The 12,919-nt window shown below is 42.3% G+C and overlaps 3 protein-coding genes and 2 pseudogenes across 3 annotated transcripts; 3 read left to right on the forward strand and 2 right to left on the reverse strand.

Moving 5' to 3' along the window:
• The window catches only part of LOC146369571 (NACHT, LRR and PYD domains-containing protein 12-like), a 335,320-nt pseudogene that overhangs the window by 197,167 nt on the left and 125,234 nt on the right, over positions 1-12,919 (forward strand).
• On the forward strand, positions 58-2,559 carry LOC146369577 (histone H4). Its single transcript, XM_084909220.1, has one exon. It carries the CDS (start codon positions 92-94, stop codon positions 401-403), a length of 312 nt encoding a protein of 103 aa, XP_084765346.1. The 5' UTR covers positions 58-91; the 3' UTR covers positions 404-2,559.
• Positions 5,987-6,578, forward strand: LOC146369578 (histone H2A-like). The gene is made up of 2 exons (XM_084910618.1): positions 5,987-6,033; positions 6,206-6,578. Exons 1-2 carry the CDS (start codon positions 5,987-5,989, stop codon positions 6,576-6,578), a joined length of 420 nt encoding a protein of 139 aa, XP_084766744.1.
• On the reverse strand, positions 9,595-10,167 carry LOC146369579 (histone H1 pseudogene; annotated as a pseudogene).
• Positions 11,888-12,601, reverse strand: LOC146369580 (histone H3). Its single transcript, XM_084909215.1, has one exon. The coding sequence runs from the start codon at positions 12,571-12,573 to the stop codon at positions 12,163-12,165; it is 411 nt and encodes a 136-aa protein (XP_084765341.1). The 5' UTR covers positions 12,574-12,601; the 3' UTR covers positions 11,888-12,162.

Below are 12,919 nucleotides of genomic sequence, written 5' to 3' on the forward strand. Positions count from 1 at the left end.
TTGGCTGTTCTCAATTACGTCCGCGAGTCGCCTTTAAATTACGGGGCTGGCTGTTCGTTCTCCATTAGTGTTTTTACACGGCTTCGAGAAAATGAGTGGACGCGGCAAAGGAGGAAAGGGACTCGGAAAAGGAGGCGCTAAGCGTCACCGAAAGGTTCTTCGTGATAACATCCAGGGTATCACCAAGCCCGCTATCCGCCGTCTGGCCCGCCGTGGCGGTGTGAAGCGTATTTCCGGTTTGATCTACGAGGAGACCCGTGGTGTGCTCAAGGTGTTCCTCGAGAACGTGATCCGTGACGCTGTTACCTACACTGAGCACGCGAAGAGGAAGACTGTGACCGCCATGGACGTGGTGTACGCTCTGAAGAGGCAGGGTCGCACTCTGTATGGTTTCGGAGGTTAAATCCACAGCTCGACTCCACAACACAACGGCTCTTTTAAGAGCCACACACTTCACTTTAAGAGCTTTGTTCTGCGATCTTATTGTTTTTGTCATATTTTGGACGAAAGTCCTGAAAATATTAGTAAAATACCTGCCAGTATCGCCCATTGACTTCTGAAGCAGTAGTATGTTATAACGTCACAAACCATTACCGACTGACATCAGTGTTGTGTCGTTCGTGAACGAAACGGCTCTTACGGTGTGTTCACACCGAACGCGATGGACGCGAACAAAACTATGGCAAGCCATTAGTGCCAAAATTCGCCACTTTCCTAACCCGTTTGGTTAAGAAATGGCGTAAAAAAACGCCGTTTAATTATTCAAAACGCCGAAAAAAAAAAAAAAACCGGCGTTCTGTTCCGACAAACGCCGCTTTTTCCGCCACTCGGATGGCGCCATGAACGCACCATCCGAGTGACGTAAAAAGCGGCGTTCAAAGACAGACGGAAACGCCGTTTTTTACGCTACTCGGCACAGAACGCCGTTTTTTATGCATCTTTGAACGGCGTTTTTTACGGCGTTCTCTGCCAGCTGTAACGGCGTTTAAAACGCCGTTTTATTGAAATTATGCAGGGCACTCCCCATGGTTCCCTCATCCAATTACTTTCAACTCATTTCACCCAATCAAAGAAGAGGAAGTGCAGACCACACTAATGCATCACCGATTCACCTTGCTGCTAAGTGATTGCCAATTCAGTACCAGTGCTTGTCACAGTATTCACTTGTATTATAATCCCACTATGCATTTTGATGTGTTTAAGGCATGATCGAGCAAACAAACGACAGAATACTTTTTCTGAAACCTTAACTGTGTTACCTGTTATGGCAGCTAACAGGTAATGAGCAGAGAGCTTCTTTCTTATTTTCCTCTTTACTTCTCTTAACCTTTTACTTATGTCTCAGCAATCAGATCCTGCCATCTTGCATTACCGCTTCGTGCTAGTTATGTTGACTTTTCTCTTCTTTTGGCTCCACTTTTTTCACCCGTGTTTGGACACTCGGCGCATGGCTCCTTTGTTTACATTAGGGATCAGCTGTTAGCGCTGCGCCCTGCAGCTGCGCTACCGGCAGACAGACCCTACATCCCCAGTGAGGGAAGAAACGGGGGTGATGTCTCCCGAGGACACCTCACACACCATCTCTCCTTCCTGTAATCACTTTAAATGTGAGATCGCTCCCTGATATGATTGAGGAGCTAATGACGCTAACCCGGTCACAGTGGCAGTATCCCGGCACTGCCCGGTACTCCCTCTGTGAGTAGGCTGCCCGGCTTCCAGCTGCTGCGGGCGGACAAGACGAGAGACAGCAGTGAGAGGAAAGGAGGGGGGCTGGCAGTGTTTGTTAAAGACGGTTGTGGTATCTCTGGGCACATCGCTGTGAAAGAACAACTCTGCAACACAGACATTGCGCTATTAGCCGTTAGCATCCGTGGAGGCAGCCTGTGACTCTCTGTGGTCCGCAGACTGCAAACGCAATCTCCGAGAGCTCGTCTTCTAATATCAGGGGACTTTAATCATGTCTCGCTGGACTCCACACTGCCCACCTTCACCCAGTATGTGACCTGCCCCACCGTAGGCAATAAAACATTGTACTTAATGTATGCCAATGAAAAAGTGGCATACAGTTCATCACCTCCCCCTGCCCAGGGAAGATCCGATCGTAACCGAGTGCGTCTTGTCCCTGTGTGCAGCCCTTACTGTGCAGGGAGCCACTAATCACCCACGCAGTGCAGAGATGGTCCGCGGAGGGCATATAAATAAATAATAAAAGCAAGTAAATGACAGTATGCTCTTTCTGAAACAAACGGAGACCTTAACTTTTATCAAAATACCGTTTTACTCAGTTTAAAGTAATACCACTGTATAATAGCCTCCAAATTTAATAATGTTAACAGTATCTCAGGAATATTTTTGTCCTTTCAACATGCATTAAAAAAATAGATATACAGTTTTGAATCAGACCTGTATGTACGTTTTCTCAAAAGTGACGTAAATAAGTAATCTCAAGAACCTGAAATAATAGTTTCCCATGTAAACTGGAGATGTCCTTGTCAATGTCATCAGAGTACTCTGGATGTCTTACACGAATTTGAAACATAAAACCAGAGTGGCACATGACAGTGTTGCACATAACATAACTAGTTTATATGACATGAAGTTATAAAAAAAGAATCCATGTAACTTGGTAATGGCTTCTTTCTGATAACTGTTGGCTGCAGTGTGCATTATCTTGACAAAAGTATAAGATACTGAACCCACTGATATGATGTGGTGGAGGAGCACAAATACCTGGACACCCACATATATACATTTGCTGAACTGGAAGATCAAAACAGGAGCTGTACACAAGCAGTGGATGGGCAGGCTGTTTTTTGTGAGCAAGCTTGTGCAGTGCACTTTGATGTGTTCTTCTTGGATCAGGAGAGCAAGCTCTGTGATTGGCTGCACTTCGGAAGCTGTGGTGGAGAGGAAGTGAGTGAACAAACTGCCATGCATCATGGATATTCTTCTCAATCCACCTCACCAGGTACTTCTCTAAAAGTGTGACTCAGGTCTGTTGCCCCAAAGGATACAGGAAATGCACTGATTTCCATGACAGAATTCACGACAACACAGACACAGGTCGGTTCTTTGAAACGGGCGTTTATTACTTGGGCCTTCTCTCCTCGGCTTCACCATCACCAGTACTCCGATACACCGTGAGAACTGGTCACGAGCGAACAGTACAAACCAATTAGCAACTTTAGAGTACACATATTAAGTCCAAACACAAATAACAACATTTCTCAAATGACAAATACCTCGTTGGCTGCTTGTCCTGAAAAGAGGTCCTTATGTCCTTGTGTTGCTTTTTCTTTTAGTAAACTTTTAGCTTAAAATCGCTTCATGAGAGACATCTGCTCCCTCGCAGTCCATGCAAAGTCTCGTGTACTCTCGTTAAGGGTATTCTCACGAGACACTAGCTCTTACACTTTACACATGTACATTTCAAATAAAGACATTTCAACACAAACTATATATATTCATGAAATTATGTAACTTATTATAAATCAGTCATCTACATCATGAAATCTACACAGAACATTTTAACAGCATTTACACCACTACTCAATGGTACATAGTAAACACGTATCATAACTTTTCACATTATATGTATCCAGTCACCTAGATATTTTGAAGTCTCTCCACTTGCTGCTATTATGTTTCAGTCAGATATGTGGAGTCCAGAAAGTATATTAAGCCAGTGATGAGCTCAATACCATGACTCCCTCTGGTGCCACTTAGTGGATTAAACAGTTCTACCACTTGCTCCATCACCATTCCATCCAGAGTAAATTCAATGTCTGGCACAGTAATCCTCTCAGGCCAGTCGACCAGCAATCCCAGCTCATCTGTACCATGAGCACCACCACCACCACCAGAATCTGCACCTGAGCCCTGAGCAGCAGTCGTCTCACTCTCAGTGGCTGTCACACCACCATCAGCTGTCCCACCAATAGTCCCATCAGCAGCAGCTGCTCTGGTCTGAAAGCTGTCCTGCATGGCAGTTGAGGCTCGGCCCTGTTGCTGGAGGCTGCCTCGGACAAAAATTGGAAAAATTAAAAGAGAGGAAGTGGAGTCAGTAATTAACCAACTTAGTACCGATAAAACACCTGGTCTGGATGGACTCCCCTCTGAATTTTACAAACTTGTGTGTAAAGAACTGTCTGAATCATTAACTCAGTATTTTAATGAAGGAATAGAAAGAGAAACAATGGGTAAATCGTTTTATGAAGGAGTTATGTGTTTATTATATAAGAAAGGTGATCGAGAAGACATTAACAATTATAGGCAACTGACAATAATGAATGTAGATTATAAAATTTTTACTAAAATAATCATGTCCAGACTAGAGGATGTATTAGATATTATTATTGAAAAAGAACAGACATGCGCAATTAAGGGACGACTTATGTGGGATAATTTAAGTATGTTAAGAGAAATTATTTATAATGGAAAGGATTCAGAACTTTGCATTTTAGGCTTAGATCAAAGGAGGGCTTTTGATTCTGTTTCCCACTCCTATTTATGGAAAGTAATGAAAGCTTATAATTTCCCGGACCAATTTATTTCCATTATTCAACTGATTTATAAAAAGTCCCTAGTGCGAGTTAAAGTAAATGGAAAGCTCTCATCCCCTTTTAGTGCTGAGTGCGGGGTTAAACAAGGATGCCCTTTGAGTGCTGCGCTATATGTCCTTGCAATTAACCCCTTATTGAAAAGGATAAATGATGATAAACAGATTAAGGGATACGTCTTTGACAAATCCCATAAAATCGCAGCTATGGCGTATGCAGATGACGTGACGGTGATAATTAGAAACCAAAACGAGCTGTCTTCAGTGATGGAGATATTACACCACTACGAACATGCATCAGGTGCCAAGCTGAACCAAGATAAAACTGAAGGGGTGTGGCTTGGACATCAGACCAGACAACCTAAAATGATGATCTCTTTATGTAAGGAGATTAAAATTTTGGGTATATGGATTGATAATACTGACTTTAGTTTACTAAATTGGAATAAGAAAGAAAATGAAATCAAAATGGAAATTATGAAATGGGAAAATAAAGATACAAATTATAAAACACGTATTAACATTGTAAAAACACACATAATTTCTAAACTTCTTTTCCTCGCCGCAATACTTCCTCCTCCGAGAACAACTGTTATGAAAATAAGTAAGATGTGCATTAAATTTATCTGGGGATCCAATCGAGAAGTGACTAAGAGAAAATTTATGTACAAGAGTAGGAAGCACGGGGGTTTGGGAGCCCCAGACTTAGAGATTGTCTTGCGAATCCCATTTATTAAAATTACTCAAAGTGCGATTTCTCGGGGTGCCCCGTGGGTTCGAGGGAAAGAGGAATTGTGGCAAAAGAAAAGAGGCAGGGCCAGAGCGGGCGTTCCATACCACAGACTTATGTTTGGTGATTTATCAAGTCAATGGGAACATTATAGTTTAAATATTCTCCGAGATAACACGAAAAATATCTATAAAAAAATTAATGAAATTAAAAATGAAGGTGTAATTCAATATAAGTATGCAAATAAAGATGAAAATCCTTCAATAGTTAAAAATATACAAGACAAATTACTATCCGAAAGCATGAGAGACGTGGTATGGCTCATCTCGCTCGGGCGCCTCCCTGTGAGAGCGGTGGTACAGTGGAGTTGTTTTGTCACCACCATGAAATGTCCTATGACAGACTGTGATGAAGATGAGACCCTAGAACATCTTCTATTGGATTGTTATAGGACAACTGAGATCAGGCAGAAGATGACAGAGATTGGCTATGATGTGGATGTTAATATTAAAGCAGTTAAATATGGTTTGTTTAAAGAAAAAATGTGTGATGACAAAAGGAGACTCTTTTGGTTGGTAATGTGTGTAATAAACACACATATTTGGAAAACCCGTACCAAAGGAGTGTTTGAACAAAAAATGATAAGTAGTGATGTGGTGAGTAAACATATCATTACAGATCTGCGGAGAAGACGAACAATGGACCTAAAACTTGGGAAAGTTTTCCCCTGGAACGTATTGAAATTGTAAGTTTTAAAGGTGGTTTGTGGACTCAGATGCTCGATTTTCCTCCTTGTTTTCCTTTTTCTTTAATGGGTGGTGTGTGATCATGGTTTTGTATATGTAATTGTATGTGTATGTTTATTTTATATGTAATTTTGTATACTTTAAATAAAGTGTTAAAAAAAAAAAAAAAAGAAAGACCGGAGGCAAAGCTAGAGCTAAGGCCAAGACCCGTTCTTCTCGTGCCGGGCTTCAGTTCCCTGTGGGTCGTGTCCACCGACTGCTGCGCAAAGGCAACTATGCGGAGCGTGTGGGAGCCGGTGCCCCCGTTTACCTGGCAGCTGTGCTCGAGTACCTGACCGCTGAAATTCTGGAACTGGCTGGCAACGCAGCCCGCGACAACAAGAAGACTCGCATCATCCCACGTCACCTGCAGTTGGCTGTGCGCAACGACGAGGAGCTCAACAAGCTCCTGGGGGGAGTCACTATCGCTCAAGGTGGTGTGCTGCCCAACATCCAGGCCGTGCTGCTGCCCAAGAAGACCGAGAAGCCCGTCAAGGCAAAGTAAACACAAAGCGCTCTGCTTCAACAAAAACAAAGGCTCTTTTAAGAGCCACACACTTCTCTCTGAGCAAACCTCCTTCTTGATGCGTCATTAACAACTTGTATACTTGGAAATTTAGAAGAGATGCACCTTTATTTATTTTGAAATGTATATTAATTCATGCCATCTTTAACAGTAAGGGACTCAAGTGCACCTTAAAAAAACTGCTATTTTTAACTGAAACTGTCAGTTTGCTTTGTCAGGCAAAAATAAAAAATGAAAGCTCAAATTTTAACATTACATCCAAAAATAAAACTAAGAGAAATTTGCAGTGTCTCTCACCATGTGATTAAGGTCTGCGCCTTGTTCAACCTCAGTGTGCTCCTATAGCTTAATAATTTGGAGTCAATTTGAAGCTAATCATTAGTGATATCCTAACTATGACTGTAAACATGCATCATGGTTCACTCGCTTGATAATAAAAGCAGATCCTAAGCTCATGGAAACAAACGCAATAGTAAACCATAACACAGAACGTGAGGAGGAGGAGGAGAGGGACAGGTGGAGTTCTTTGGTGCTGCAGGAACTATCCAGGTACAGAGGGAGGAAAATGTGGAGCTGTTTGCAACATGTTCGGCACTGCTGCTGAATTTGGGACATTTTGCAAAGTCACTTACGTCTACGCTTAGGTTTTTGTGTCTATTGTGAGTACAATAAAACAATGATTATAATACAATGCACTTAGGTTTGCTCAGATAATAGGGGGCAGCTGGAGATCAGAAGAACAGGAAATGATTCGTAAGTGTTGATTTTGTTAGAATGACTTTGTCAACCCCTGTTTTAAGGACAATAGTGGATTTGTGTGCTCAAAGCATTTCATGCGACCTTAAAGCTCTCAAGAATGACATTAAGTTGCTGAACCCTGACCTCTAACGTGCCAAATCAGTGGGTTTATCTATAAACTTTGGCGTGTCTCTGTATGGAGGGAAGAATTTATTGACAGTGGGGGTCTGCCTGTCGAAAAATGAGAGTTACACAGTTACTAGCCTGGGGAGAGGACAACCCCCCAGACTGAACAATAGAATTAGTGGAAAACTACTGAGGAGGGGGACACAGGGCAGCCCCGGACTCTTCTTCAGGTGGGATATCAAAAGGATCGGTGAGGTCAAGAAGAAGTAAACCTCAACACTATATTTTGAAATAATGGATTTCCCTGCATCCTTAACCCTACAGAACTCAATTTGTTCAAATGTACATGAACCAAATTGGTTATGAAATTAGTAATGAAATAAATACATGGTAAAATAAATGGCTGTATGGGTTCAGCTTGGAGTAAAATGTGTGTCCTTAAAATCACCGAATATCAATTCAACTGGCCTAGATTTAGTCAGGTAAGGTTGTAGAGTAGAGCATTTCAAGTGGATTATATTGGCTAGGTATCAATAAACTATACATTGTGCTTCCACTAAAACAGCCAGTGTAGGCTTTCAAAAAATAAAAATATAAGTGAAACATATCTCATATATAGATAATAACATGCATCTATAAATGTAATATTTTCTGTCATATTTGTTGTTTTTTAATAGAATATTTTAAAATGTAGGTGATAACTTTTAAAGGTGTATTTCTTGTATGACAGGGTCTCATAGTAAAACAAGAAGTGGTGTGATGTCTTGTACTATGAAGGTATGGTTGTAAATATTGAGTTAACATTTGTATTGTTGTCTTTTTCTGGAGTTGTAGACTTGTGAAGACAGAACTAATGTGCACCATGATACTAATACAAGTTGTAAATGTAATGAGAAAAATGGGAGTGTGCTTTAATAATAAGGACATTATTATGAATGATAGAGTGGTGAGCAGGGACGGACTGGGACTAAAAAACAGCCCTGGAATTTGACTGGACTCAGCCCAAAGTAATTGGCGTGCGGAAACTGCAACAATAATGCTTGGCATTTGTGTTACAAGACTTTAATTGTGGCTTATGCTATCAAATAATTCAAAATTATAGCAACAGTGCTGATGTTGACTAGATGTTGTATTAAAAGTACATTATTCTAGATTAACTTAAATACTCACATAGTAATGGAGGTCTCAACATACTGCAGTCCCTCTGGCTGAACCAATACAAAATGGTTATTGGAAACACACAACACATAGTACTGTATGAGTTATGATAAATCACAAAGTAAAGAGGTTTTAGTATGCAGGTTAACTTGAATACTCACCTTACTCAATGTTGGGGGATAAGTATTTTCTTCAAGAGGTCGCTTTTTTCTGCAATTCTGTCTATGACCAAGTCATTGTCAAGGGACATGAGGATGTCTTTCTCTGTAGTCATAAGCATGAATGCTTCCAGGTGTTCTTGCGACTGTGTGCTTCTTATTCTACTTTTTATGTGTTTGAGAACAGAGAAACTTCTCTCACATGCTACCTGTGTCACAGGCAGAGTAAGGAGGTACCTGTATCCCCAGCCAAGAATATGATAAGCATCTGTGAAGAGGTTGTATCGTTTCAGAATTTGATAACAACAGACTGGGCATTCCTTGCAAGATTTGCACTGTTTGTTTAGTACATCTGTGTTCTCTTCTTCGTCATCATCACAGCCAACCCCTACCATCCTGACCTTGTACTCTTCAGGTGCAGACATTTTAAGCCGTGGCCACTGAGCTGCCAGACACTTTAACTCAGACTGCAAATTTCTTTCCTTTTTTTACTTGCAGCTGCGTTTTGCATCATTTCTTTCCATCGTCTTTGCCTCCTACTCCACTTCTTCTACTCCTTGCCTGGCGGCCACAGCCAATGCAGCTGGCATCCAACTTAGAGGTGCAGTGGGGAAAAAAATAGGTGTTGAAAGCATGCGTGGAGAGTGGTGGGCCGGCCCGCCGGCCTTCTTGGAGTACCGGCCGTTCTGTGATTCTCCAGAATCCACAGATGGCCAGTCCGCGCCTGGTGGTAAGTGAGTGTAAGGAAGGGGCTCTTGTGTGTTGCTGTGGTGGCTCTCAGAAGAGCCGTTGTTGAGTGTGAGAGTGGTGGCAGCTCACTTCTTGGCTGCTGTGGCCGCCGCTGCGGGCTTCTTGGCCTTCTTGGGCGACTTCTTAGCGTCTGCGGGCTTCTTGGCTGCTACTGCCTTCTTGGGCTTTTTGGCAGCTGCTGCTGGTTTCTTGGCTTTGGCCGCGGCGGGCTTCTTGGCTTTGGGAGCGGCTTTCTTTGCAGGTTTCTTGGCTTTGCTCTCAGTAGCCTTCTTGTTCATCTTGAAGGATCTGGAGGCCCCGGTGCCCTTGGTCTGCACCAGAGTGCCCTTTGCCACCAGGCTCTCGATGGCAGTCTTGACGCGGGCCTTGTTCTTGTCCACATCGTAGCCTCCGGCACCCAGAGCCTTTTTGAGAGCAGCTGCGGACATGCCGCTGCACTCCTTGGAAGCGGCCACGGTTTTCACAATCAGCTCGCCCACGCTGGGGCCGACTTTCTTGGGCTTGGAATCCTCCAGCCGTTCAGGAGGATTCTGCTTTCTTCCGCCAACTGAAAAATGTGTAAACACAGATTTTTGTCTAAGATAAGTAAAATGCTGCACAATACCTCCAACCAACTCCATCATGTGCTGACCAGTCATAGGAGTGGGTTTAGTGAGAGACTGAGATTACCAAAATTCACCTCTGAACACCACAAGAAATCATTCCTACCTACTTCCTGTACAACTCATCCATCTTATGCACAGCACTTACTACAATAGTTGCATTATATAAAGGCAGATAGAAAGGGAAAGGTGGCTACAGAGCCATCAGATTGAAGATAACTTTGATGGAAATTCCTCTTTGGTCATAGCTTGAAAAGCTGGATGCGAAGGACACAGCAGAGCCTGACTGTGGCATAGGCAGTATAGGCAAATGCTAAAGGTGCCATCGATCCAGGGGGACCACAAGTGGGGGGAAAAAATACAAAAAAAAAAAATGGTGTTGCATTTGGCATATAACAGACACAGGACCACATAAATGCATGTGTGGAAAAACTGCAACAAAACGAACAGACAGAGGACCAAAACGATACAGACACAAGACCGTGCAATAGAAAGCTAACAAACAAAGATGCTGTTATATGCTTCATACTCAGATTATAATTAGAATCTTAAAGTTTAAGTTGTTACGACTTCGTGAAATTTTCTGTTTTGAAATTGAACGTCTTCTGCAAATCCTACTGGGGATGTGATCGCATGCATAATCATATTGTAACGATCGTTAGAGGTTGACTTTATGCAGTTTTTCCTTCAAGAGATGTAGTTGTGCTGCAGAAAAGTCAAGAGTGTGCGGGAGCTCTCATCAGTAGTGATGTGTCGGTTGCGAACGAAATGGCTCTTAGAGCCAGATCTTTGAAGTGAACGTCACGAGCCGGCTCCTTATTGGGAGCTGTGGTTTTTTTCTTTCCCTCTCTCTCGCACTTTTTTCCTGCTTCACTCCGCACGCGAGCCTTGTGCTTTGCGCTGGGAAGAGGGGGGAGAGGCGGTTGTTACACTCGCAGTAGCACAGGAGCAGAGCGGGAGGGAGAGACAGAGAAAGAGAGCCAGGGACAACAACGTCATATTAGAAAGGTATAGTAATCATCCACAACTATTTTCAGTTGCGGATGATAAAGGATTCAGAAAGTTTATTCATGCAGGCCCATATGACAGACAATATGCATCTTTTTGTTTTCATATTTTAATTTATATTTAATTGTGTTGTGGTTTGCAGTGTTTTGTGTTGTTTCACTTTACATTTGTTTAAAAGGAAAAAAGCTGAAAATTTAAATAGTTAAAAGTTGAAATGTAAATAGTTGTTTTTTGTATTATATGATTTATTTATTACATTTTATGTGGAGTGAATAAATAAAAGTATATTTATGGTGGCCCCTAGAGACAAAGCATGTACGAACTCCAAAACACGTACAAAAGACAACAGAAATGCTCCAGGATGCTGGGCGCAGTGTTGAGCTTTTGTTACCTAGTGGCTACACAAGCCAGGAAGTACCAACGACCGGATTTGGTGTGTGGTAGTAACAGGTAAATGAACATTTTTTCTTTAAATTATTTGAATATATATGAGTGCTTGTGTATAAATACACAAACAATACACATATGCTTTCAATTGTGTAATTTAAGTGATCTGGGTAGCTCTGTTTTGGAATTTGTACGTGCTTTGTCTCTAGGGGCCACCGCATATATTTATATATAAACATATATATAAAATCACTTTTTTTTTTTTACATTAGTAATTCCTTTTGTGCATAATTTTATATTATGGTTAATAAATTAAAGCAACAGAACAACCTGAAGAGCCGGTTCTCTAGAAAGAGCCAGAAATCCCATCATTACTCATCAGGGTTGATGGCCTTTTTAATTAAAAATAAATAAAAACCTTACAGAACGCCCGTTGTACTGTGCCTGTTCAATAAACTGGTCAGATCAAAACGTCTGGTGCTTAACACGTTAGTTAATGTTATATTCATGATAATGTTTTTTAGTAGCAGTAAATCAAACTTGGGCTTAATGACATTAAAGATTAACTAAGCTCTTCCGATGTGTGTGTGGCTCTTAAAAGAGCCGTTGTTGTACATAAACTGCTCTCAGATCAACTTAGGCCCTCTCCCCGCGGATGCGGCGAGCCAGCTGGATATCTTTGGGCATGATGGTGACCCGCTTGGCGTGGATGGCGCACAGATTTGTGTCCTCGAAGAGACCGACCAGGTAAGCCTCGCTGGCCTCCTGCAGAGCCATAACGGCAGAGCTCTGGAAGCGCAAGTCTGTCTTGAAGTCCTGCGCGATCTCACGGACCAGGCGCTGGAAGGGAAGCTTGCGGATGAGCAGCTCGGTTGATTTCTGGTAACGGCGGATCTCCCTCAGAGCCACGGTACCGGGCCTGTAGCGGTGAGGCTTCTTCACACCGCCAGTGGCCGGGGCGCTCTTACGGGCAGCTTTGGTGGCGAGCTGCTTCCTGGGAGCCTTTCCTCCGGTGGATTTACGGGCGGTTTGCTTCGTTCTGGCCATCTTGGTTTGTGAAATGAACGTTATAGGGTACTGCGGAGATGCCCCTTTATAGCCCGCCGCTGGTGCTACTACATCGCTAATTGGTCCATTGTGCGCACGTGTGGCTATACGTAATACGTTTGAAAATTCAAATTAACCTATCAGGTCAGCGGTACTGTGAATTTTTAGTTAAAAAACATTAGCACAAGCTTAAAATAAATAACTAATAATCCTTTTGTAATTAAAACAATGTCTTAAAGCTTGGAAAGTTTAACCGGGAATGACATTATTTCTTTATTATTTTAAGCTTCATTCTTAAAGCTGTGATAAAGATTACAGGGAGAACTATGTGTTTCTGGATAAAGAC

This window comes from Perissodus microlepis, chromosome 17 (genome assembly GCF_051167445.1).
Source record: "Perissodus microlepis isolate ML-2025 ecotype Zambia chromosome 17, ASM5116744v1, whole genome shotgun sequence".
NCBI lineage: Eukaryota > Metazoa > Chordata > Actinopteri > Cichliformes > Cichlidae > Perissodus > Perissodus microlepis.

Excerpts from the sequence above, each read along its gene's own strand:
- LOC146369578 (XM_084910618.1), top strand. The coding sequence starts at position 5,987 with ATGGACCTAAAACTTGGGAAAGTTTTCCCCTGGAACGTATTGAAATT. Across the intron at positions 6,034-6,205 it reads CCCTGGAACGTATTGAAATT|AAAGACCGGAGGCAAAGCTA; the intron begins GTAAGTTTTAAA and ends AAAAAAAAAAAG.
- LOC146369580 (XM_084909215.1), bottom strand. The coding sequence starts at position 12,573 with ATGGCCAGAACGAAGCAAACCGCCCGTAAATCCACCGGAGGAAAGGCT.
- LOC146369577 (XM_084909220.1), top strand. The coding sequence starts at position 92 with ATGAGTGGACGCGGCAAAGGAGGAAAGGGACTCGGAAAAGGAGGCGCT.